Raw genomic sequence first — 27,743 nt, 5'->3', positions numbered from 1 at the left:
TTCAAGGCCCTAGTGATCACAAGCCGTCATTGCTTGAATCTGCACACAATGGCAGACAGAGAGAGAGAGAGAGATGTGTGTGTGTGTGTGTAAAGAGAGATATCTTCTCTCTTGCTCCTCATCCCAGCTGCCAATCCAGTGACATCACAGCGGTTCTCGACCAGTAGCTGAACGGTTGAGGCGTGGTTTAATTCAGCCGTTTTGCCCACCTCCTTTATTCCAGGCTGTAATTTTCTGGTTGTGGGCCCGAGGGCATCCTCACTGTTAAAGAGCTAAAGCACGGGCTCAACACACACACAAGTGGAGAGTTTACGAGTGCGCAGAAACTCGCTTCAAACCCCGTGGCTGCTTTTGCGCTTTATTGTTTTCCCTTGAATTCCCGGCCTTCGAATTAACTTCACCGTGGGACACAAAACGCCCGGAGAGGAAATAATATTGCGACAAGAGAGAGAAGAGGCTATTGATTCCTCCCAGGAGCGGCGAGACCATCGATTTATTATTAGATGTTCATATTGATTACTCCTAAGATTCAAGGTCGGGACTTAAATAGTTCGTCGAGCCCCAAGAGGAAAAAGAATATCTCATATATATATTTTAAAGAATTTTCGTAAATATGAGAGGACATTGTTTACTAGATTAATCAATTTGGTCTCTCATAGTATTAATCAACTTATGCGGCTTGAATTAAAGTCTCTATACCGAAGACCTAATAAACAGGAGGTAGTCGACGTCGTCAATGATCAGCCTCAACAAATAGTGTAAGCTCGAGGTCTTGAATAAAGACCGGCAACAGGGCAGAAAACTCTAAAATTAGGTAACTGAGCCGCATCAGACAATGCATTCAGAATCATCGGAGAAAATGTTGGATGCTACTACGAGGTCTCCTTTGGCTCCATTGGCTTGTTCGGATTTCCTGACGAACTCTTTTGCTTTATCGGAGAAATGCCGATTACAGGCCACAACAAAGACCGTCAAGCGACAAGAAGATGACATCGTTTCGAACACGCGAAACAACAACAACATCAACTCGAGCCTTCCACCTCTTCATTCAATCGATGCCATTTTAGGACTGAAGTCGTCCAAGAAGAGCCGGAGACATCACGAGGACAATATTTATTCTCGGCAGCAACAACATCAGCACCACGAATCGTCATCGGCCAGCAGCAGGTATAGGTCACATCACCATTCGGTGAAAAATACGAGAAATGGTGAAGACGAGCTCTTGATGGAGAATTCGGGTGAGTATCTGAAACCCTCATTTTCTTGTAAGAAGTGTATATAGTATATTGAGAAAGAGAGTTTTAAAATTTCAAGATTTCTATAATTTTAAATCTAGAATCAATTACTAAAACTGAAGTCGTTAGAATAGCTTAAAATGGGACGGCCTAATTTAAGGTAAATCAGGTGGAAAAGTTAATACGCATGCTATTTATATTGTGAGTCTAAGTTTCATGAACTTAAGCAGAAAGGAACTAGAGTAGTATTGCCAAGTCATTATATTATTCTCGCAACATTTTATATAGGCCTATAATGACTTCGCTTATATAGCAGCTTTATATCGACCTGTTGTCAAAATATTTTCTTGCTTTTGTTTACCTTACGAACTGTGCTTCCACAACAGAATTTTAAATTCAGCTTCGTTTTGCTGGGAAGAGATTTAAAATCCGAGCACCGTTCACATCGGGTAACTAAAGAAGAGCACACCCATAATGGCAACTCTGATAACTATGATAACTAAGAACAGCATAAGGTGAATTCTTGAATAAAAGTTGAATGGGATAGTTTATTTTTTGATGTCGATTAAAATCTTGTGAGAACAAAATCGAACACCTTTGGGTGCTTCGATAAGTACCGTGATGCGCGCGAGCAATAGGTTAAAAATGCCTGCAATAGACTGTAGGTTGTTAGGTTATTTACTTGTGTTTCAAGAAGTTATGGAGTTCCTCATGAAAAGATTTAATTTGTTTTATTGGTAGTAACGTAGGCACCGAAGAAACGTGGGAGACTGAGAACATTTGAGACACCCCCCTCTCCAATGAATTTTGTGAGGGGGGCTGAGCCTCCAAAAATTCACGAATACATAATGGAACGCACCATTTCGCCTCCTGTGTATGGATAAATGGCGATTTTCAGACTCCTCAATGTTTTCTTCACGTCGGCGCCTCTGATCAATAATGATATTTGTATTAAAGAATTATCCATATTTTTGGGTCCCACAAAATATTCTCGTAATTATGAAGGAGTTTTCGGAGGTGTAAAACGTTAAAAACCTCTGCAATAGTCTAGTGTATTCAAGCACCTACCCGAGGACCCCTTGGTCTTTTACAGGACCGGACAAATCCCAGGCGCCAGGTCACGACGGCGACTAGAAAATCGGTATCGGTGTCTAAAATTTTCTAAGTGTGGTTGTTAAATTAGAGTAAGTTTGTGAATTGGAGTCTAATGGTGACACAAAATTTCAAATTAAATTTTAAATCAAATGACATTTATTCATTTTCACAAAAAAAAATTAATTTACCGACACAACCCTGGCTCTTTTGAGGTAACGGAAGTAAGTTGCTTTGCACCAATCCGAGGTTGTGAGCGGTTCTATCTCTATCTATCTATGAAAAACATTGATCTTCTACAAGCAAATACAAATATACAAATATGAATTAACAGAATGTATACTATTTTTGCAGTACAATTATATATTTGAAGAACAGTAAAAAATCTAGCTCCTGGATGAGAGAGCCGTTACTTCCATTTCCCTAATAAATCTCTGTTTATTTTATTTTTTAATATTTAAAAATACATGGATTTTACTACATATTTAAATATTTTAACATGAATTTTCGGGCATGTCTTTACAAACAAATCATAGAAAACTGGTTGATTTAAACTCCATTTCGATGAGAAAATTTCAGATTAGACCAAGCTTCAAACTTCCAAAGCCGTATATAGTCATATAATAGCCCTCGGTTATAAGGGTAATTTAATTTTCCCTCGAATGAGATTGGTGGAAATAGGAGATTATAACAAACAAAACGGTTCTATATTATACGCACGGAGGGGGAATAAGTCAGAATAGAAGCACTGCGAGTGCTCTGCAGGGTGCTTTTCCCGGAGGCTATTGCACACGTGTGCGCGGGATCAGAACCAAATCACCATGCACATGACGGAAATTAAAAAAAAAAGAAAGAAAAAAACGCGCGGGTGCTGAAAACGAGGGGAAGTATAGACGCGTTTCTGTTTTCAGTATAACATATAACTACACCCTGCACCCATATCCAAGTCCATCCATCTCTGGTTCTCTGTCAAATACGACAATTACGAAGGGCGCGTGTCTATTCGGGTCCCGCTTATGCGTTGTGTCGTTGGCTGTCACGCGAGCTGTAATCCGGGGCCAATTATTTTGACGGTTGATTACGGAAGGTAATTCGGCGCTTGATAAGTACGTCGGAGAGTAATAACGATAATAATAAATAACAAATAATAATAATAATAAAAAAAACAGTTATAACCCATTAGGTTTTCACCACCCAGCATGCTCCGGGCGCTGACGTTTCTCTTTAACTGTTCGAGACTCCCATTAATGGAACCTAATGACGGTCGTGTTCGCGTGATTTTCCAATGGTTTCATGTAAAATGATGAATGAAAAGCGTTCACACACACACACATATATCAATTTGTGCCGTCAAACACTTCAAACACTCGATACATGCTTTTTTTAGATGTCTCCTACCTTTTAACATGGTGAAAAACTAGGCTTATTATTAAAAATTACTGATGCTTTCAAAATGTAAAAAAATTACATTTTTACCCTTTGCGACTTGCAGTAACTCTGTATGTCCCATCATTGCCAAATTTTCAGCATCTTTAACAACAGTTTGCAATTTTATATGCCTTTGACATTTTTTGGCTGTAATTGGCAACTTTACTACTTTGATAATTTATTTTTTGTCTGTGATGAGAAACTTCAATTGCTTTTGACAACTTTTTTTGGCTGTAATTGACAACTCTACTTGCATTTAAAATGCTTTTGGTGATAATTTTCAATGTGTCCTATGGATCCCAATTTCCCCTATCTTTATGAAGGAAATATGGTCATGCTAGATGTATAACGTGTTGTGTGATTTGATACTTTTATACCGGAACACTTTGGCGGGCAGCACTTGGCCTAGAGGATCTGCACTCCTGGTATATGCTATGCTATACCAGCACAAAAATGTACACATATTTGATACTTGCGTTTTTGCAAATTTTCAAAAAAAGGTATTATTATCACCTTGCGCGCTCGATAAAATAGCATGACACTAATTCAATGGAATAAAAATTGATTCAAAATAGAGGAAACTGTCCAGTTCCTAAAATGGTGAAAAAGATTGAGATTTAATTGACTCAATCCTATTGAAAACCAGATTTTAAATTTTAAAACTAAAAAAAATATATTTTTTTATAACCCCAGTATTTATAGATGATTCTCAAAATCTTTTCCTCATTTTATGAACAGTTTCCATAATTTTGAATCGATATTTATTAAATTGCATTGATGTCATGCTATTTTATCATGAGCGCAAGGTGTGAAAAATGCTTTTTTCTTTTAAGTTTGCAAAAAAGAAGATGTACAATCAGAAATATGTGTACTAAATTTGAAATAAATCCGGAGTAAGGCCGGAATTTTACATTGTAAAAGTTTTGTAAAAGTGCTTTTATAAAACTTGAAAAATGCCACCAATAAGCTGATCAATTACATTCGAGCAATTGCAAAATCAGTTTATTGGTTGTATTTTTCAAGTTTTATAAAAGCACGTTCACAAAACTTTTATAGTGTGTTGTAATCCCCCGGCCTTAAATAACACGTTAATGATATTTCTGCTGGCATAGTTTTTCCCCCATGTTAAAAGATAAGGAAACCCCTTAAATTGGAAAATCAAGAGCTGGCATCCGTATTTATCGGACTATTCTCTCCACTTTTTGGCGAGGTAATTTTAAATATATTTACTTTAGAAAATATCAGTGGGGGGGGGGAGAGAGAAGGAGAAAAGAACAAAACCATGCCACACATGGCAATAACAGCTACAACTTTATTACCATGTGTGTTATTGCCAACTATTTTTGAAAATATACTGCCTGTCTTCTCCAAATTTGTTTTTTCAAGTCTTTTTGGCGTCTTTTCCTCTGTCTGATGCTTTTCTAGAGTTTCTTGGAGATTTCATATCACTTATTGAGGAGCCATAACCTTCTGATCAATATGGGTTAGAGAAGAGTAAGCCGCGTCCATTCATCACGTGCTAGACTTACGGATTGCACCACGATCCGAAAAGTCACCAGTTTCTCAAAGTAAGGCAATAGGACGATTTTCTTTTGTTTAAGAAGTTGCAACAGCAGCAGTATAGCTCCATCATGCCCCCACATCCTGGAGCCGGGCCCTAGGCTGGGATCTTTGACGCCATGGGTTATATTGAATTTATAGCATGAAAAAAAAAATGATGTTAACTGTCCCAGGCCCCAGGGCTGGCCCTGTCACCCCCCTCCTCGTGGGAACCATGAGATCTATTGTCATGTGCATAGGCGTACGCAGAATTTTCTCGAGGGGGATCAGATTTTTTTTCCTTTTGGGGGGGGGGGAGTTCACGTTTTTTCTTGGAAAATAATACTATAATATTGGCTCGGGGGTGGGTAGGACTCCCCCTTTGTGTACGCCAATGGTCATGTGTGTGCCTAGACTTTGGGCATTGGTATTCTAAAGGTATATGCATCCGTATACTGATGTGTGCCTTAAAAAAACGCTACCTGTAATAATATTGAAGAGTTTTTAGGATGAATATATATAATATATAATTTCCTACACTTATAACTTCTTTCTTTTCCCTTTCTACATCTGGACCTACTTTACATGTTAAATTAACTTTCCTTTTTATTCTTCTGCAATCAGAATATTATCACCACATGCCTGCGGCCACCATAACCTATCAAGTTATTGTGTTGAGTTTTTTTTTACTTTCTGTTCACACACATGTTGTGTTAATTTTTTTAAATCTTTTTATTTATTTATTCATTTATATTCTTACATAATTCATACCAGTTTGTGATTGCCAGTAAGGGCCATTTGGCTCCTTGGTAATTTTGTTTTCTCTGTATTCCACATTTCTCACTAATAAAGTATTGTATTATTTTTTTTACTTAAATTAAATGCCGCAGACTAAACCATACATCACGTAAACATCCTTGCAGATTGAATACTGTTGCTTGAGGATGTTCTATACGATTTTTGATTCCACCAACAGCGTTCAAAATGTAACATTTTTCAAACTGCCACCATGTTAATACTGTATAATTTTATGAGCGTAATATTAATTCATAGTAATGAAGCATTTCTTAATATGCACATCGAAATAAACACATGAAAAATGTTATTAATACAATTATTAATAACAACATTGTTATCATTATTGAAAATGCTGTTATTAAATTTTAAAAAAAGAGCAATTATTTTGAAGTTCTTCATGCTCAAAATATCCTAGTTCTACTGAATATGGCCACTAAAAATCAGGAATAAACTTGGAAAAAGCGATAGGCATTTAGTGCACAAAAAATTTGAAAAGTCGTTTGAAACAGGCAAAAAAGGTATTTATGGTATTTCGGCTGATCGAAACAGGTAGGCTCTAATTGTTGTAATGTGAATTATATTGGATAGTTCGTTTTAGTTCTAATTAAAGACAAAAAAAAAAAAACTTTTCAAACTAGTTATACCAGATAATTAGTTACTATGATACATATATATATATATATATATATATAACTGGTTACATGACTAATCATCTAACCTGGTTTGCTTTTTTTAAGTATCGTCAGTAGATAAAGGTTTAAAACCGAAAACAAACGAAATTTACTTATCGCTAGTGCTCAGAAAATATATGACATAAGGCAAAGACAAGAAGGGTGTGAATCAAATCTGCATCGGTACTTAGTCAGCTATTTATTTTGAGAAATGGGGAGCAATTATACGATTTACAGAAAGGACCCATCAGTATTATAAAAGCATATTTGCAATCGAGCAAACAGTTCAAGTTATTTCAGTTGTGGATATGTTAAAAGCAGCGGTGTTATGACGTGTTGACTAACGAAGCTATTCACAATTTCACTTTTTGAAATTCTACTGAGTGTTTTACACAGTTAAAGGGGGGGATATTTTTCAACCATCCATTCTCTCCCAAACTCTCCAAGATGGTTCTGGTTTGAAGATTTATCTACAATATGATTCATTAGTGAATCGATCGTTTGAAAGTATTCTGACAAAAGATGGGAACTGAACCAGTGTAATTGATTTATATTCATAAATCACCATTTTAATATAAATAGTATAATACAATATCCATTTCTCTTCCTGTAAAATTTTGAATTCATAACTCACCGAGATATGAACTCAAACTGGAATATTTTGTCAAATTTTCTGATTCGATAATTTCATTCGATTTTCAGTAATATAAATGAATATCGAAATTTAATTCTTTTTCCTAACAGGTTCCTGGAAAATAGAGCAAAAGATAACTTTTTAAAAGTGAGATTAAAAATATATATAATCGGATGATTTTTCCCTCCCAAACATGCCTTGTCCAGCACTTACAATCATGTATGAATGAAAACAGCGCAGAAAGATGGCAGATGCCCTCTACGGGGGGTGTCTCTCGTAAGAGTGAAACGGGGGAGGATAAGTGAAGAGAGGTTCTATTCTATTTTTCTCATTCATAACCTCGGTAATATGTGAATAACGATCAAAATGTAGAGGCGTGCATTTGAAAATACACCATATAAACGTTGACGTAGTGTATTTCGTTATGAGACATGAGATTGAACAATGAATGGCAGTTTAAAATCTGCAGGGACAGTTGGGAATTTTAGCCGTATATGGTGGCGGCTAAAAGTCAAGAGATTGAAGAATGAAGAGAAACACATTACATCATAATTTTTCAAGTCGTTTTGGGAATTCATCATCCCGGCTAAAATAGAATTTGTTTTTTTAACGTGGTGGTTTCCAAACTGTAGTATGGGAATCCTCAAGAGGGGAGGGTACGAGAAAAATATTCGATAAAAGGGTGGAAAATTTTTTGTAAAGTAATAAAATGTGATGATGTTAGTTGGAATTGAACATGCAGTGGGTCCCGTTTAATCGGATAAACGGACACGCAATCGAGCACTCTTGTATATCTCAGCGAGCACCACGGTGCTGATGAAAAACGGGTTGGGGATATGTGCTTGCCTTAAAGGTTTCCAACAACCTCTTTAGTCCTTTTCTATAAAATGGTATTGGAGTGAACTTAACATTTTTTGATAGAAAGTGCCTCAAAACGGTGAAAACAGTAATACATTTTGAATTGCTTAGCGTCATGTTTATGTGAAAAGTCATTTTTATGTGAAATTTTAAACAAAATTCATGTAATATTAAAAACACGATTGCAAAAAATTCTGTGAATGAAATTTTGTTATTTTCACAGTATATTCAGCTAATAATGGTGCAGGTTAAGAACCAAAAGTATTGTGAATGGTATTCTCATAAGTTACACACAAATCTGTTAATGTACGTGTGAATTTTTTAAATTTCATTTAACACATCGTGTATAAAACACTGTAATTACAAATATATTATATGTGATAGACTTTAAAGATTTTAGTTCATAACCTTAACAATACATGCATTGAATTTTAATTTTAAAATTTTTAATGATATAATTAGTAGATTTTTAAAATCATGTTATATTTAAACTCAAGTAAAATGTCAGAAATAGAATTCTTCGTAAAACACGTTCAAAGTTATTATTCACAGATTACTTGATGTCAAACGCAGCATTAGAGTGGGCGTGACTTTAGTTTTAAGCGTCGTATAAACAAAGCAAGGCCTGTTTTGGAATCAAAAGAGAGAGAGAAATAGGGATTTTTACAAAAAAAAAAGGAAAAAATATCGATATTTCCTTCAAAAATGACATTTTAAACGTAGTTGGATATACTTTAAGCGCAACTTTATTTTTTTAAGTCTATTGCTGAAAATTTCCCGCAAGTAATCGACGACTTGTTTGTTGGTCTCAATATTTTACAATCACCATGTGAAAGAAGAGAAAAAAAGAGACGAAAACTGAAGATGGTATCAGTGAAAATCCAACCGAAGTACCGAATTTAAGAGCTATTCTTTCCCATTTCATTTACAATGGTCTACACTCTTTCAAAAAGAGGTATTTTGATACGCGTTGAAATACGAGATGTGTACTCAGCTCCCGCTGGTCCTTAAAATTAGCCGAAAATACGTTTTGTGTGTGTACGTGCGTACGCTTCTCTTTCTGAAAGAGAGAAAATGTCACCAGCACTGTGTACTTGTACTGCATAAGCTCACCTTTCTATTCTCCTCCTCTTTATGCTATGGGAACCCACCAGCCATCAGTTTCCGATATTGGCAATAATAGGCTGATAATGTCCTTTACCACCCTTCGTATAAAATGCTGCTTCGAGCTTATCTGGGAACAACTGCAAATTTACATTGCAAACAGCATTTATAATGAATCTGAATGAAGTATGAAATGCTTACCATAAACTTCAACGTTTTAATTTAATCGTGAAAGCTACTCTCTTGGTGTTTCATTACTGTTTTTTTTTGGTTTTTTTTTTTGAGCACCGACACCATAAAACTTTTATTCTGACAGAAGTTTGATGCACTGAAGTTTCAAATCAAAAGTCTAAATTTGGCATGTGCAGCCAAATGGTGAAAGCTTCAATTCCAGGGCTCACTGTACTACTAACTTTTTAACTTACGACAGCTTTGCTCACTTCTTTGACCGCTCGATTTTTCTAAAACTCGGGAAAACTTATTACACTCCCCATTTAAATTCATGCAAATTTTGATCAAGACTTTACTCATGTAAACTTTACCCACCGCATGAAAACTGCTCGCCATTTAGATTCATGCAAACCTCGATCAACACTTTCATTCATGATAAACTTTGCTCACCCTTCTGACTCATACTAACTTTGCTGACCACTTTGACTCATGTAAACTTTGCTCATCACTTTTACTTAACTAAACTTTGCTCATCACTTTTACTTAATTAAACTTTGCTCATCACTTTTACTTAACTAAACTTTGCTCACTACTTGACTTGAATAAACTTTGCTCGCCACTTCATTCATGTAAACTTTGTTCACCCCTTTGACTCATGTAAACTTCACTCACCACTATCATTCATGAAACTTTTCTCATCATTTTGACACATGCAAACTTCGATCAGCACTTTCACTAATCTAAACCTTTTTGACCGCCTAGATGCATAAATTCGATCAATACTCTGACTCATAGGTTTTTCCCATTTGAATAATGGTAAACTTTGCTAACCCTTTTGACTTATGTAAACTTTACTCACCGCTAGATTCAGATAAACTTCGATGAATACTTTGACTCATGATAAATTTGACTCACAGCTTTTACTCATATGACTTTTTATGAAACACTTCCAAAAATATAAATTTTGATGAACACTTTTGATTCATGACCACTCCGCTCAATTTTTTCTAAACTCATGCAAACTTTGCTCACCGTTTTGATTCAGTTGAACCTTGCTCATAACTTGACTTGTGTAGATTTTGTTTACCACTTCCACTTGTGTGAACTTTGACGAACACTTTGAAAACTTCATAGCTGACGATTGATTACTTGACTGGTTTTTATTGACTTGATTTACTTGATCCGAAATAATTACTGGTTTCTAAAGAAGTCAAAATTTTGGGAATGAATTTTTTTCCTCGTTGGATTAAAAATAGCGCACAAAAACGGGGTTCTTGTTAAAGGTGACGAGATGGTATACCCCTGAACCGATAGGTTCTCCGTTTGGATTGGATGAAACTTTGGATGCCATCAGCTGGGCTCTAATTTCAGTGAAACCTCGATATAACGTATAACGATACGCTGCGGACCAAAAAGAAATCGTTGTATAGAAATTAACATTATCACCAGGGCCCGCAAAAATTATCTGTTGTTGCATCTCTTCTGAATTGGTATTGTTAGTACCAAAACAAAATGCATTTATGAGTGTTTATTCACAGCAGAAAATTGTAATTGATAAGTTGGTGAATAAAATTCGGTTTGTTCTTTCACCCTGTAAAGTTTATTGCACAACAATTATAAAGTTTATTGCACAACACTTTTGTACACTACACAAGAAGTGCTTCACGGCAACTTCTTTATTAACACTTTCTACGATTTGAAAAAATATCTTTCTAGAGGGATTTATCATTGTAGTGAAGCATCACTGTACAAAAAAAAACCTCTTGATTCAATTCTCAGGTCCTGTTTTGTCGCAGTTCTTTTTATCTGTTTTATCTGAATTAAATTAAAAGAAAAGGAAAAAATGTATATACATGAAAAGTGACTTACATTTAGCGATACAGAATCTACACGAAAACCCCCCCTTTGGACTTTTAAACGTTCCGATCTAGTGAAGGGAACCTATATGTCATTATATATATAATAAGTCGGGAGTTTGTCCCTGTTTAGTAGTAGTAATAGAAGGGACTAGTGGGAAGGCTAATCTGCGAACAGACAGCTTTACCCTGCGTGTGATTTGAAAGGCACCGGTATGAAAAAAAAGAAGCCCGCTCGGGGTACGGTAGCTCCCGTCCATTTTTTTTTTATTCAATGTTGTTGATTCCCTTCCAACCTTTACCAGATTTCACCCTCTCTTTAACACTGTGTACTTCACTAATTTGGCTCCATTATGTTCAATGAAGTGCGCTACTGTGAGTGGTGCTCCCTCCCTCAACAATTGCTTCTCTCTCCCCCCCCCCCCCTATGATTACACTAAATACGGTGGGAAAGTGTAAAGTTGGCTTCTATTTTCAAGTTCTTTTATCCTTAACCCATCCATCAGGTGGACTCAATATTCTAGTAATCCCGTAAAATATCGAGTTATTCTTCCAATGTGTATATATGATACTTCAGATATATTAATTAATTGAATTTTTTCATGTGTATCATACCATAAACAATAAAAGTTACGATTCTACAATAGAGTTCTGTAGAATTTATATAAATATTATTTAAGGGGGTTGGTGCATGATCTAGGCTTAACATGCATTCGTATGGGAAAAATCTCCTTTCTTTAAGGAACATTTGAAGACTTTCTATTCATTTTAGGCACTCATTTTTTTTTCTCAAATACTATGAATATTTTTATACAGTTTAACACGAGCATTTAAGTATGTTGGTTATTTTTCCTCGAATTTTAACATCAACACACTGAGCTATAAGGAAAGCGGAGTGAGGACTGTGCGACCGCATCACACCCTTTTGGAGCGAAGCGGGAAAAACATTCCCTGAACGTGTTAATGCAGTGGGGCAATTCCAAATACGAGACCTATACATTCCGTTTTTTTTTTCCTTTTTGGCTAATAATTATGAATTCTTTATCTTAAAAAAATCTATAAAATGAATACTTACTTTCGTACAAGAAAAATACCCTTTTTTTAAAAGCTTAAGAGGAACATTTTTTTTTGTAAAACAACATACATTTCTATCACAGTCTTGCATTTTGGTGAAAGTTTCCACTTCGAAAATTCATAGCAATGAATATTTCTGAGAATTAACTGCTATGTGAAAAAGAACTTTCAGTGCAAGAAATGAAATAAAAATTAGAGAAAAAAAACAGGTTTAAAAATTTTTTCCCCCACCATTTTTCCCCATACAGCAATGTACACATACAATTTTTTCAATATAAACAATTTACAAACAGGTCCAGAGAGAATTCGGAGATTTCCAGAGAGAACATTTGGAATATTAAAATCACAAAATTCACAAAAGCACTTATATGTTTGCTATCAAGCACTATGTTTTTTTGCTATCAAGCTCATATGTTTGCTAAGCACTTAGTTACAATGCAAACCTTTGTCTAGTATATTCCATACAGACCAACTCTTTAAATTTGAAGGGATTTTTTCCCTCAGCATATGCAACATTCACAGCATATAAGAAATTCTTTTTTCATTAGATTTCTTTTCATCATGACTCTACAACTGTCATGTTTTCTCACATTGCAAGGGTACCTACCAGAAACTGACACCTTTTTCTCTAATTAAGACTTTGTAATATTACATACGGAGGTCAACAGTAATTCATGTGAAATTAATTTCTTATTATGAATTACGCTCATTAAACAGAAACTGAATGTGAAATGGAAACTACATGCGTTTAATTTTACAATTGTAGCATAAAAATCAATGCATCTTTTAATATAAAACCACGCGCACTTAACCTATGAAACTGAAATTTATTTCCCATCTTCCCATCGGTTGGTGCAATTATAGACAGAACATGATATCACTATTTCTGCATGTGCAGATGGACAACTGTACTAATGAAATAATATGAAAACAACTGAAAAAATACTGAAGATGGAAGTCTTCCCCCCATTGTTTACATGCTGAAATAAGCAATGTTTTGCCTATTTCTCTCCGCCACGCCCACTTTTGTATTCCTCCGCGTCGGCTCGCGCACGCCCTTGTTATTGTATAGCGAGTCTTCACTCCAGTTTCCTTATAGCTTAGTGCGTCAACAACGTGCAACTTTTTTAAAAATCACCAACATTTACCCATATTTTGAGCCATAAAAATTTTCTAAATAATTCTGATGAAAAATACTCCCCTTAAAGTATTGAACACCATAGTGTTGAGAGGCACTCAAAGTTTCAAGACATTTGAATGAGTGTTGTTGAAAAAAAATGTTTCTTATCTAACAAAAAATGTTGTGAAACACTGTGTGTGTGGTCTATGCTTATCATCTTAAGAAGCGTACCTCTAACAAACGCTCAAACACAATATTAAACTCTGTGATATCAAACCTTGATTACAACTTGAATTGGTATTTTGAATACTCTCTCTCTCTGGGTCACTCCCATAAATACATATTGGAAAAAAAAAGTGTTTTCACACACAAAAACGGATGTAAACTGGTGGAGTTAGCATATTTTTAATTGAACCAATACATCAATACAGTAATTTGACTAATTAGTGTGGATTTTTAAAATTAGATAATAGAGTTGGCTAAGGGGTAAAATATCCAGTTTTCCCTTGATTTTAATGGTATCTGGTATCTATAAACAGATAAAATCTTGTTTAGTAAGCATTAGATAAATAGTTTTTAACTTGAAAATTTTATTTCTAATTTCTAATTCTCTTAACCAGTTTGGTGGAATTTCATAAATCTCCGAACACGAAAAATTCCAGCAGCTCTCAAAAAATGACTCTAACAAGCAATCAACTCTTTATAGATAAAAAAAATCATTGTATTTACATAGCCGTATTTTACTCTGAAACTGTCACTAGAAGATGTACTTTCTATAATAGCAAAAAAAAAAATAAATAATTGCACGATGGGTTTGTATATTCAAATATACACACGGGATCAAGAGGGTTGTTAACTGAAGTACCAATTTCTTGATCCAGATCAAGAACAAAGGACTCTTGGGGATTTCAGGCACTGACTGATTGAAGGTTTTTGTTATACATCATAGTTCTAAAATGACTGATTTTTTGTAGATCCGAAATCAGAATCCATCGGTTTTAAGAAAAATTTATAGCAATGGTTAGCACGTGTTTATTACTGGATTCGTGGTTTCTAAATCACACAAGTCTTGATTTAGCCATAAGGGGCCGTTCAAGTATTACGTAAGCAAATTTTTAGCCATTTTTGTCCCCTCCACCCCCCCTTGTCAGCAAAATTTCGTCATCAGCTCTGCCCCTCCGAATCCTAAATCATATTTTCATAAAGGGTGGTTGATGACGTAAGCATTATCCAACCCCCCCCCCCTTGTCATCAAACGTCAGTAAATCGGAAACCCCCTCCCCACTCCATCGATGATGACGTAATACTTGAACGGCCCCTAAGGCATCACAAAAAATGAACTTGATTACTTTATTAGCTAAATGCAAATTTTTATCAAATGGTAAATGCCATGGATCTTTAACCACTTAGAAAATTTCTTAGACTTCATGATAAACTTATGAATAGAGCTAGGATTATATGCACTAAAAAAAATGGCGAATTAAGTGCATATCTCTAAAAATATGCACTTAAAAATGCCAAAACGTACTCATATATGCCAAAATATGCACTTAAAAATGCCAAAACGTACTCATATATGCCAAAATATGGACTAAAAAATCCTGAAAAAGTTAAAAATTTCAAATATGCACCATGCATAAAAACAGTGTTTTTAAAATACATATTTTCTATTTCTTAAAGCGCATATTCATTTACAAAAATATATCCCCACATGTGTATATACTGCAAGTGCAAATACAAATACAACGTCACAACAGACAAAATGCCCAACTAGGTGGCTGATAAAAAGATGCTCATAATGGCATCCATAAAATATGGATGTCATATATTTTAAAAATATAGCAACCCAATTAGAAATGCAATTAACAAAAATTGTAAAAAATATATACACATGATAAAATATTATACAATGCCCATAAAGAATACTTATGGTTGTCTTATTCTAAGTATGGATCGAGCTTCTCGATTTACCCCAACATGTTTATCGTATTTCTTTTTAAACGTGTCAATTGTGTTACAATTTACTACCTCCGGGGGTAAGCTATTCCATTAACAACCCTATTAGAGAAAAATTCCCTGCGACACCATAACCTTGCATTGCCCCTCACCAATCGATACTGATGTCCCCTTGTAAAAGCAGTTGATAATAATTCTACATAAGAAGCAATAATTTCTACATATTTTTTATTTAGGCATTTTTAACTTCCAGTTGTAGCTTCTCAGTAACGAAATACAAATCACTAAAGAATTTCGACACTATTTATATAAAAGGGAAAAAAGAACACTTTTGACATATCTTTAGAAATGGCCTTTCAATAAAACGGTTGATATTTGGAAAATGCACTATTACAAGCATCTCTATTAATTCACTAAATCTCACCAGCGAAAAAAAAAACCGATGTTATAAAAATATCATGAGAAATAATTCATTTGAAAATTATATAAAGTGATTGAACTTGAATAAATCTTTATATATAAAAATATGCACTTATTCTGATTTTTTTTTTAAATTTGCATACATTAACCCTTTAAGCGCCAATTAAAAATCACTAACCCCCCCCCCCCATTCAAAATGCCATATCTGTTTTAATGAAAAAGGCTTTCATCCGATTTCTCACAAAAAGCAGTCCTTTAATAGGATAGGGAACAAACATAGAATTTATGGTAGTAAATGTCGATTCAGAAAATAGCAGTTCCTTAGAGGCGGAGTTCTTTTAGAGAGAGGTTTTTTTCTTAATTAACTGCTTACGAAATCAGGCGTATTCACACTATTTGGAATCGGAAATTCGGATTTTAACATTTTCTTATTGAGTTGAGGTCAGTTCACAGACAGTTATAGTTCAGCATGACAGGACCCTCTGCTATCATGGGCATTTATTACGCCATTAGCTAATTTAAGCATTTTAGTGATTCTTTATACAAGTGTTAATGCTGTTAATGGACACCATCTGAATTCTGACCAGTAATTCTGACGAATTACTTGTTTTATTTTAATATTTCTTGAATAAAAAGTGTTCCAGAGGTATCCATGTCGCCGCAAGGTTTGTCACCTGGGTGCCTCCTGCCTCAAAATGCCTCAAAAGATGACTGAGGAGCTCTTATTTTAAAGTGGGAACATTTCCACTTTTCTTCGAAATGCACGTTTCAATGGTTTCTGAATCTTTGGGATGAACTCTGTCGGATTATGTAACAGGGTTTATTCGAACGGGAATATTTTTGGTCGAAATCACAATGTTTCTACGAAAAGGGAACCTATCCACTTTGTTCATTCACTTCGGTAATTTTAATTGAAAAGGGAACATAACAAAACGGTTGTCTTATTAGCGTTGAGGAATTTTTTTTAAACTGGCACATTTTGCAGAACTTTAAAAGTCGCATTCTACAGTAAAACCTCTCGATAACAGACACTCGTGTAACCGAAAATTTCGTCCACTAACGAGAAAAATCTGTTAATGAATATTAAAATACACACCGAGTTCCGTCAACGTAATTCAAAAAGTGTCGTTGGTGGAGGTGTCCGCTAACGGGAGTGAACGTTATGGGAGGTTCCACTGTAGAATGATCGTGTTTTTTTATGTTATTCACGAGAGAGAAATAAGGGTACTTGGCTAGGTGAAATCTGGAATAAAAGGGTGGTAGAAATTTCAAAATTTTCAGACTTAACCAGCTCCAATTTCGATCAAAAGATAAAAATTTCGTTAATTTTCTTTGAGAATGGAACATTTTCAAAATTTGAATGTCGATAACTTCCTTGAATGGTGATCAAGAAACATAACATTTAAATATTCTTATACCACTTCCTTATGCTACCTGTTGAGCTATTTGCTACTCTTATAAAGCCGTTTATTGCGTAGGGAAAGGGTATTTTTTTACTTCTGTAAATTTAGCAAAAGTGAAAATGTTCCCTTTTGAAAATAAACTCCTCAATTATAATAATAAATAATCTTTATTTGAAAGGAATTGAATCAGTTATTTCGTTATTCGAATAGGAAACGTACGCAGAGAAGCATCAACAGAGAAGGATGATGGAAGTCATCATCAGCACGAGTCCTCGTCATCCTCAGGGATAAAATGCGACGGAGACAGCGGATCTGAAGACGGTGGCAATGGAGGAAGCAGCGACAGCAACAAGAAGAAGCACCGGAGAAATCGAACAACGTTCACCACATACCAACTGCACGAACTGGAGAGAGCCTTCGAGAAATCTCATTATCCCGATGTCTATAGCAGGGAGGAGTTAGCCATGAAAGTCAATTTGCCCGAAGTGAGAGTTCAGGTAAAAAAAAAATAAATACATTATTTCTTTTCTGGACCGGGCTCTAACAAAGACCAATGAAAAAAGACTTCGTCGATAATTTCATTTATTAAATAATCACAAAAATAAACGAATTCCGCATAAGTTTAGACAGATTCTTATATTTTGAGCAAAGGCAACCAACCCCATGGATGAAAAATTTGCTAGGAAAATCAGTTTTTTTCGGGAAAAAATTGAGTTAAATATTTAGGGGGTTTCTTACGATCATCCTGAAACGACAAAAGAGGGAAGAATTTTGCCTATTTACGATGCTACAAGATGTGTTCATATTTTAAAACAATATAATATGCATATATATTTTCTATAACATCATCTACACGGAATAGTGATTTAAAAAATTTTAAAAAGTTCTACCAAAAAAAAGCTTATTTTCGTAATTTATTTTTTCCTGATAAGTAATAACTTTTACGTGATGGTGCTAGAGTTGTCAGATGGTGAAGAGAGCCCCGGATGATGAACTATTAGAAGTAATTTCTTTGGGCCTGAAGACAGGAATCTTATTGTGGCATGGCTTTGGATTATCCTTTTCAAAAAAGCCCTTATAATCAGCGAGAACAACCAATCCTCTACAACGACATTATCTCATTGTTATTCTTCCGCTTTTTCGAGGGTTAGTTCGTCCTGGACTGGAGTAGGGTTTTGGAGACCATACCTACAGAGGGGCATAAGCTTGGTTGGTGGGGGTACGGGGGTTGCAAAAAAGAACAACGCTTGTTGACACTAAGTTATGAAGGGAGACTTCATTTTTTGGAATACGTTTACTTTGAAAGAACGTGGGTATCGGGGATATGATCGAAGTGTTCAAAATTTTTAACGGGATGACAATAATAGCTGTGAATTATTAATACGCCGTCAATCGACTGCTTTGACAATGGGAAACCAGAAAAAAAAGCATCGATTCGTAAAGGATACTTCTAGGTTGTGGTGTTTGTCACAGGGAATTTTTCTCTAATAAGGTTGTGAATAAATGGAATAGCTTAATCTCGGGGACATTGACTAACTCAATTGACACGTTTAAAAAGAAATACAATAAACATATTGGCATAAATGGCGAAGCTATCCATTTTTACATAAGACAACCATAAATATTTTTATGGGAATTGTATTGTATTTTATCATGTATATATAGTTTTAGTTTTTATAATTCCATTTTTAATTGGTTTGCTGTATTTTAGAAATATATGACATCCATATCTGTTATGTGTGATATATATATTTTTTCAGCCTGAGCATCTTTTTACTACAAGAAAACACCACACAGGGTGTCCTTTTTTTTCAGCCACCTCATTGGGCATTTTGTCTGTTGTGACCTTGTATTTTGTCCGAGGTTAACCTCTATTTTCTTTAAGATGCTTTTAGAATGGTGAGAAACAAACAAATCGAAGTCACTAGACCTTATTCGGACTGTAGAGAGGATTTTTCCAGTACTCTAAGGTGGTGCCCGAGTGGCATGGTGGTAAGATGCTCGTCTACCATCCCGAAGGTTGTTGTCAGGGTCCCGGGTTCGAACCCAAAGAAGGATATAGATCAGATATTTTCCCTAACGAACTCGAGGCGACCACCGATAGACAGCGCCTTCATTTCCAACCCATCTCACTAATGGCAGTAAATTGCAATACAGCGATAAGGCCGGAGTTGGTGTTTGGTGAAGTAGTACTCCCCATTTCGTGAGAAAATTGATTGTTTGTTGAGAACACGCTTGACCAGACATCATTTCAAGTTTATGATAACGTTCCAATGTCTTACATTACATAACTTTTGACAGATTTCAAGGAACTCAATCTTTGTCCTCGAATTATATCCTCGGTCATCGATGTCTCAGTCAAGCTGAAGCTATGACAGTAAACCTGAGAGAATCTGCCCGTGCTGATCGATCAAGGACTCAACTCTACGAATTTTGTGATATCATTCTTATACACCATTCTATGAATATGGTCCACATTACGCATCACCTACATTACGTGGTTCAGAAGTTCCTATTAGGCCATCAATTCATCCCATTTATAAGCAAAATGTACTTTTTTCTTCTGCTGCCCTCATCACCTTTTCATTTCGTCTACCCTAATGTGTTAACTTTTATACACAGCGCGTCCTGTAAGTGCTAACGCAGCCTTTATTTCACCAACCGTCTGTCGTAGAGTGGTATAGTTTCAATTCAAAAAATCCTCAAAAGAGGCTTTCAAAAATCACTCTGTACCAATTCTGAGAGTAAAAATACAGTGTGTAAAAAAAATAAAAAAAATCTAAATTTTTACATTCGGTCCCCTTGTCCTCTAACTTGTAATTAGAAAGGTGTTGCCTGTATGAGGCCAAGAGAAAAAAAATCCATTTTTCTACGTGCAATACATTTGGACTTCCTTTACATTATAAATGAACCTTAAAGTGAACCTTCCCTTTTTTTTCTACAATCGGAATATTATCACCACATGCCTGCGGCCACCATGACCTATTGTGTTAATTTTTTTTATCCTTTTATTTATTTATTTATTTATATGCTTACATGATTCATACCAAATTGTAATTTGTGATTGCCAGTAAGGGCCATTTGGATTCTTGGTAATTTTTTTTCTACCCCCCCCCCTTTCCTCTGTATTGCACATTTCTCACTAATAAATTATATATTTTCAATAAAAAAATATTCACTGAGATATTCGAATTCCAAAATCGGGGAAAGGACTGCATAAATGCTGAGGGAAGGACTGCTGTACGTTAGTTTTAGCTGTTCTTTCATAACTTCTCTCTGATTTTTAAATTGCAATATCTAGGTGAATATCGCATTTAGAAACATGAATTTTTTTTTCTCTTGTCCTCAAGAGATTGGCAACAACCAACTTTCTAATTGGAAGTTATAGGACAAGGGGACCGTATGAAAATTTAGATTTCGTTTTATTTTGTCACACACTGTATTTTTTTTCTACTCTCAAAATTGGTACAGGGTAATTTTTGAACGCCTTTTGAGCATTTTTTAAATTGGAATCATACTTCTACGATCGATGAACGGTTGATGAGATAAAGGCAGCATTAGCACTTACAGGACACTCTGTAACTCTGTATAATTGCACAGGACTTTAAAATTTAAAGTTTCCTTAGAGGGAAATGAAAATTTTGAATCTTATGCGAGATAGAAATTTAAATTTTTTTTTGCAAATGCAACTTCACTAGATCTGTATGCAAAAATCTTCAAAGTCAAACCGAAGTCATTCAAAAGCGGTTGGCATCGGTATTACTGTCATAAACTAGTTGTCAATGATTTCCACTGAAGTGCAATTCAGACAATAACTCATTTCTGAGTAAAGTGAAGCAAAAAAATGCGAAGAATTATATACGTTTTTATGAGTTAACGAGTAATTTTGAAGTATAAATATGGAATAATACTCAAAAATGCCTGAGATGAAAACACTTTGCACCGAGATCGTTCGAGCTCATTCCATAGCTCCAGGCCAATCCCACTAGGCTAAAAGGAAAGCGACACAAGGGAGGGGCTCCACCACAAAATGGGAGAGCAACCGAAGGGTAGGAAAAGAGGAGACTCTCCAAAATGCTTTATTAAATTTCTATTCCATTTGATGCATGATTATTAAAAGCAATCACCGACGATGAAAGCTTTCATTTTCAACCTCCTGACGAAACGTAATGGGATATTTTATTAGATTTTCAAACTCACTACACCGCCCGTAGAATCAAATATGGCCGCATTCGATATCCAAAGAACAGTCTCGTTTCTATTCTTATTCCCCGTTGGAAAGAATATTTTTTTAGTAAAAAAAAAATATTTTAAAGAATATATAAAAAAAGAGGATTTCATAAGCAAATTGTTTTTTGTTTGATTATGGAATAGAATTAAAATTTAATCTATATAATTATGGTTGGAATATATTGTGAAGATCTACACACAGATTGAGCAGTCTATAAAAGTCAAAGGTGAAATACATGTGAAAATTTTTTTATTTAATTATAGCAAATTTATTTATTTATTTGTTTTAGTTATTCACGTCAAAATTTTCAGAAAATAACATCATAAAATTAAATGACCTTATTCTCAAAATAACTTAACAACGAATACATTAAAAAATCACAATAATATATTCAAACACGATATATTTTGAAAGCATATAGATATGAATAATATTTATAATAACAAAGTCACACATAACAAAAGTATCGACAAATTTTTTTGAATGTTGAAGCAATGAATAGAAATGAAATAATTAAAAAATTGATTGAAACTAATGAAGCAATAAGTTGATATTTATAAAAGAATAAATTAAAATTAATAAAAGAAAAAAGAATTTGACTTAATAAAAGTGTAATTCAAAATTAATAAAAGAGAAAAATTTCAAATTAATAAAACAATAAATTATTTGATTTAACGGAAAGAAAACAATCTCGGATATTTTTATGGCTCGGAATGCGATAAAAATGTTGTTCCATTACAAAAATATGAAATGAAATTTTATTTTATGCAAAGGCTATTTCTTTGAATATAAATGTTTCTTCGAATATATTTACGCAAAATTTTGATAATATTATAATAATAACTCGATATTATAATAATAAATGATTTGTCCAGTAAAAAGGTAAAAACATTAAAATGACAATTACATGTGTCTATAAATGCTTTACAAATTTATTCATTCTATAAAAATACAGTAGTACATTTTAGTTACATAATCATGTAAATTGTACGCCAAGCTAAAATGTAATAAACTGATGTGTGTGGAAAATTCACTTAACTCTACTTTTCTTCCAATACAACAATTATTTCCCCAAATTATTATTCATTTAAAATTTGTTGAAGAAATCAAATTTCCTTTTTTCTTTTCTATTGCTGTATATTTTCCGTGCTGATAGAAAAATTAAAATCAACGCTTTTGATGGGAAACTTCTTTGCACATATTATTCAAGTGCTAAAGAGCAAACATTACAGGCGCTCTGATACAAAAAGAGAGAAAAAAAAACATTTCGTTTCATTCATACAGAGAAAGACAATCGCAAAATCAAAATTAAGATTTATTTTGCTTTAAGTATTAACAGTTAAGTTAATTTCAGGAATTAAAATTTTTATGCGATTGTGAAACATTTCAATACTTTTGTTTAAAGATAACAAAAATGGCACGTAATTTCTTAAATATAAATCGTGCGCTAACCACGCATGTGAATTTCGCTACTTTGATGGAGGAAAAGCCTCTTATATTAGAAAATGGTTTTTAATTCACGAACGAAATATCGCAATGTGCATTGTCCAGTTCATCAACATAATGTGCAGGATAACTGCACCACTCACTACCTTTCAGTTTCAATGTGCACAAAACAGGACATCAAGCAAAAGTGTGATGAAGATTTGGCATTTTCGAATTCAGATTCCATTTTAAATTCCATCAATTCCTTAGAATCATAATCCATCAGACATGCACTGAAACATATCTAGTTATCTTATCTTAAAATCAAGCTATCTTATCTAAACATTTCTAGATATCTATTATGTTAATCTACTATGTTGATTAAAAGTCTCCGGACACTCTACTGCAAGAGAAGACTTTGATTTTAGTTAAAAGATTAGTATCGTGAGCCATTTGCACCTTTTACACCCTCACTATTAACCTTTTAACGGTCAATATTCCCGATTGGAAGCATCGGTTTTGTTAATCAGGAAAAAAAATAGTTTTTGTTCATGAATGCACTTGATTTTTTTCCTGAGGGTGTGAGATTCCAAACTTATTTTACAAAATAAAAATTTTAATCATTTCAATACACATGCTATCAATTTAATTTTTTTTAATCGCTTAATTTTAAGGATGAGTAAAATTTAATTTTTTTTAAATTTCAATATTGTTTTTATGGATATGCCCGGAAAACATACAGAGAAACATTTTTCATGAATTCTTTGACTGACGTGTCTAAACTGAAGGATAATGGGGGAAGGGGGGGGGGGAGAAAGGAAAAAAAATACAAAAATCAATTAAGGAAACTTTTTTTGGTAAAACTGTCTTTTTTCCTGCCGTAAATGCCTATTTCGACATTGTTTTATATTCGTTAATTATAGAAACCATATCAATTACAGCTTAGATATATTTAACATTCAGAACTTAAAAACATATTGCTCTTGTTATGGAGAATGGGAAAAATGGAAGGCGTAGTGTTTTTATTTTTGTGATTATTATTTATTATACTCATTCTTCGTATACACACACACACGTAAATACTCCCTATTCATATGTGGCCCACACGTAAAAACAAACACTACACAGTCACTAATTACTCTTAAAAATAATACAATTTTCAGCCTCGCTGAAACATATAATAATTAATAAGAGTAATTAGTGACTGTGTAGTGTTTGTTTTTACGTGTGGGCCACGTATGAATAGGGAGTGTGTGAATATGAAGAATGAATATAATAAATAATAATCACAAAAATAAAAACACTACACTTTCCATTTTTCCCATTCTTCATAACACTCTTTTTATATAAAGTCTTCAACCCTTAGTACTAATTCTTATCAGAAACCCCTCCCCCGCTCTTCCCCATCCCTCCCTGACTCATCCAAACGTGAATAGGCATACGTGCCTGAGAGATAGGAGACTTGTTGTTAGGCATGGAAGTGACACAAAGATGCATAGTGTTTTCATCTCTGTTTAACATATATACGCAGTTTTCAGGTAGAAATCAACATATTGTCGGAATCGCACCAAGATTGTAAGAATTCTTGTCACACAAACAGTTTTTTGACATGACAAAAGGACATTTTTCTTATTTTTATATTATTTCTTTTGGCGCAGTTTGACCAAATTGGTCCTTGCGCCATAAATTTGAAATCCAATCCAATCCAACAGAATAAATACCATAAATGCACTGTGAAGAACCATGGCAAGATATTTAAGATATGCGAAAATCATATCTAGGAGTTAAACGATCTTCTTTTAAACCGATACAGACTGTGACTGAGTACAACATTTGAAAATTTTGACAAAATATGTCGTTATTATGAAATTTTTTTTAAATAACTCCATATGTAAACGCTATCATTTTGATATAATTACTCTTTAATTTCAGCTAGCATTACGTGGTATGTAATTAGCATACCAATTTTTCCATTTAATCGAATGCTTACTCTTGGAGAGGACAAACATTTTTTTTTTTTTGCGTAATAATATCATTTTAACTTGACTAATAATACAGTTATTATGACCTATTATTAAAACTGTAGATTGAGGGAGCGTAATCAAGTCTTTTTAGCCAATTTTCGGACCCTCAATATCGTACTTTCAGTTATTTTTCATTTTTTCCCATTTAAATGCATGTTTTAGTGAGCGTGGTGGCCTAGGTCGATAAGATACTCGCCTGAAGTACCAAAGGATGGTTTTTAAAGGTGTCGCGAATTCGATACCCGGTTCGGTCCTTGTCAGAAACTTTCCTGACGCGGGGTACAACAGAAACGGCGACATGACCACAGAAAAAGATGGGACTCCCTGTGCACACCGAGGAGTAAGCAAGCACCTCGTAGAGATAGAAGGCATCTGCACTGTTTGCCATAAAGGTCATTCAGACTACCTAGCAAGTTTGCCACATTTTGGAACACAGCATCCTATTTCGTTTATTCTTATTTTGGCTTAGAATCTTACAGATTAGCTCACAAATACCCCATAGTGATTGGATGTGGGGCATAGAAATCGCCAATTCTGAGTCTGATCATTTCTGTTCTTCACAACGTTAATACGAGCAGGGAATTTTTTTCCCTGAATATTCTGAGGGAAAATGGACTACTTATTGACGTCACAAGCAGACTGCGGAGGCCTTGTATCTCTAAGAGGCGCTGAGTAAGCGCATCAACCCAGCACCTCCTAAAGATAGAAGGCTGCTCGTGACGTCAGCAAGTCGCCCATTTTCCCTTAGAATATTCGGGGGGGGGGGGGGAATTCCCTGCACGTGCTAGTAATATCGTTGTGCGGAAAAGATGATCGGGCTCAAAATTGGCAATTTCTATGAACCACATCCAGTCACCATGCGGTATTTGTGAGCCAGTCAGGAAGATTTTACGCCAAAATAAGAAGAAACGAAATAGGATGATATGGTTCAAAATGTGGCAAACTTTGTTAGGTATTCCTAATGACGTTACAGGTAAACTTGGCAACCCGTGCGGAGGCCTTCTATCTCTAGGAGGTGCTGACCAACCCCACGGTGAGTATAAAAAAGTCTGCCGTACAAAATCAGCAATAAATTGTAGGTCCCGGAAGGAAATTTTAAAAAAGTAATTTTTACTAAAAAGTTTGAAAATTGGCAAAAAAAAAAAGCCATTTATGCCATTATGCCTGCACTTTCGGGCTCTAATTATTATATTTACAAATTGTATATTAATACAATATATGCATTTTATTGAGATGGTAATGCAGTTTATTGAAATTACTTTTCTATGTATATAATTGTTTCAGCGATGTTACCTGATCATTTGCTCAATTTCTTTGCGTTACTTAGGTTTGGTTTCAGAACAGAAGAGCAAAATGGCGCAGACAGGAGAAGCTCGAAAGTCAAAATGCCTTGAGGAGCCTAGGCCACGTAACCGAATTCTCTGGTAACGGATCTTCCTTAACTCGATCACATTCTCCTAGCATGAGCTGTACAGGAGGACTGTCTCCTTTGGGATCGCCAACTACTTCGACCACGACGCCTACACTGTCTTTAGATCCCTGGTTCACGGCAAGTCCACTTCTGGGATCATCGCTCGCTGCTCTGCCAGGATTTCTAAACAGGCACCCGGGTGTGTACCCGAGTTACTTGACACCACCAGGACCAACACCTACGATGGCGGGCATCGTCCCTTGTAGTCCCAAATCGACAGTAACATCGGTGGATTCCCATTGCTCTCCGATAAATCTGTCGCTCACGACAGAGAGCAAAGACAATTGCACGTTTGATCCGAGGAGCAGTAGTATCGTCTCGCTGAGGATGAAAGCAAAAGAACACGTCGACTATTTGAGCAAAGGACTGGCCATAATGTGAATGAAACAACATCAAGTGATTCCCATTTATAAGCATCATTATGCGCATCATAAAATATATCTGGTCACTTTAAAACTTCATTCCAATTTAATTGTCATAGAACAAATTTTGTGAAGAGGTCATGAATTTGTGAATTGCACGATGACTGGTTTGATGAGTGTAAGCCGAACAAACATCCGTCGACTCTCATACACTTACAAATTGTCTCCTCTTGCAGACAAAGATATTAAAAGAACACGTGTACTGTTGTGACATTTTTTATGGACATGTTGGGATCCTTGTGATAGTTTGTGTACGGAAATCAAAGGAGAGGGGGAAAAAAAACAGCGAGAACAAATTCGATGTGCCATTTCAATTTTTACATTTTCACCCTAATTCTGTGTATTTAGTTCGATTTGTATAAGCATGAATCTAATTTAATGTGAGACGAAAAGAGAAGAATGTTCTAGTGTGATAGTTTTCTGTGATTTAGTTTCATCGGAATTTTTTTTTTTCGATTTGTATTTAAAAAGTGTAATTTTTTGTATAAAATACTTTAATAATGTGTGTGCATTTCGCATTTTATTTTATTTCATACAATCCACGTGCATTAAAAAAAAAATGATGTGTGTGTGTATACACAGGGTGATTATAAAAAAACTATCCCGACATATGGGCCCCTAACTATCATACCATTCACAGAAACTGAATGAAATTTTGGCATAAGGTATTTTGAGGTATGCGCTCAAGAACGATATGGAAAACAACAGTGTCACTCTAACAGTTGCGGTTACAGTGAGAAAATTTCGAAAATGTCAAATGGCAACACCAAGTTTTTTGTATTGGAATGCGATCTCCATTGTGAAAAACCCT

At 34.8% G+C, this 27,743-nt stretch overlaps 1 protein-coding gene across 1 annotated transcript; it reads left to right on the top strand.

Annotated features, from left to right (window-relative positions):
• The first annotated feature begins 254 nt into the window (after positions 1-254).
• On the top strand, positions 255-27,437 carry LOC149088408 (uncharacterized). The gene is made up of 3 exons (XM_089252948.1): positions 255-1,238; positions 17,570-17,856; positions 26,367-27,437. Exons 1-3 carry the CDS (start codon positions 836-838, stop codon positions 26,889-26,891), a joined length of 1,215 nt encoding a protein of 404 aa, XP_089109074.1. The 5' UTR covers positions 255-835; the 3' UTR covers positions 26,892-27,437.
• Positions 27,438-27,743: the final 306 nt, after the last annotated feature.

This window comes from Pholcus phalangioides, unplaced genomic scaffold (assembly GCF_987345545.1).
Source record: "Pholcus phalangioides strain wild (caught in Gottingen) unplaced genomic scaffold, Ppha-v1.0 ptg000003l_1, whole genome shotgun sequence".
NCBI classification, from domain to species: Eukaryota; Metazoa; Arthropoda; class Arachnida; order Araneae; family Pholcidae; genus Pholcus; species Pholcus phalangioides.
This window is presented reverse-complemented; position numbering and strand designations above follow the sequence as displayed.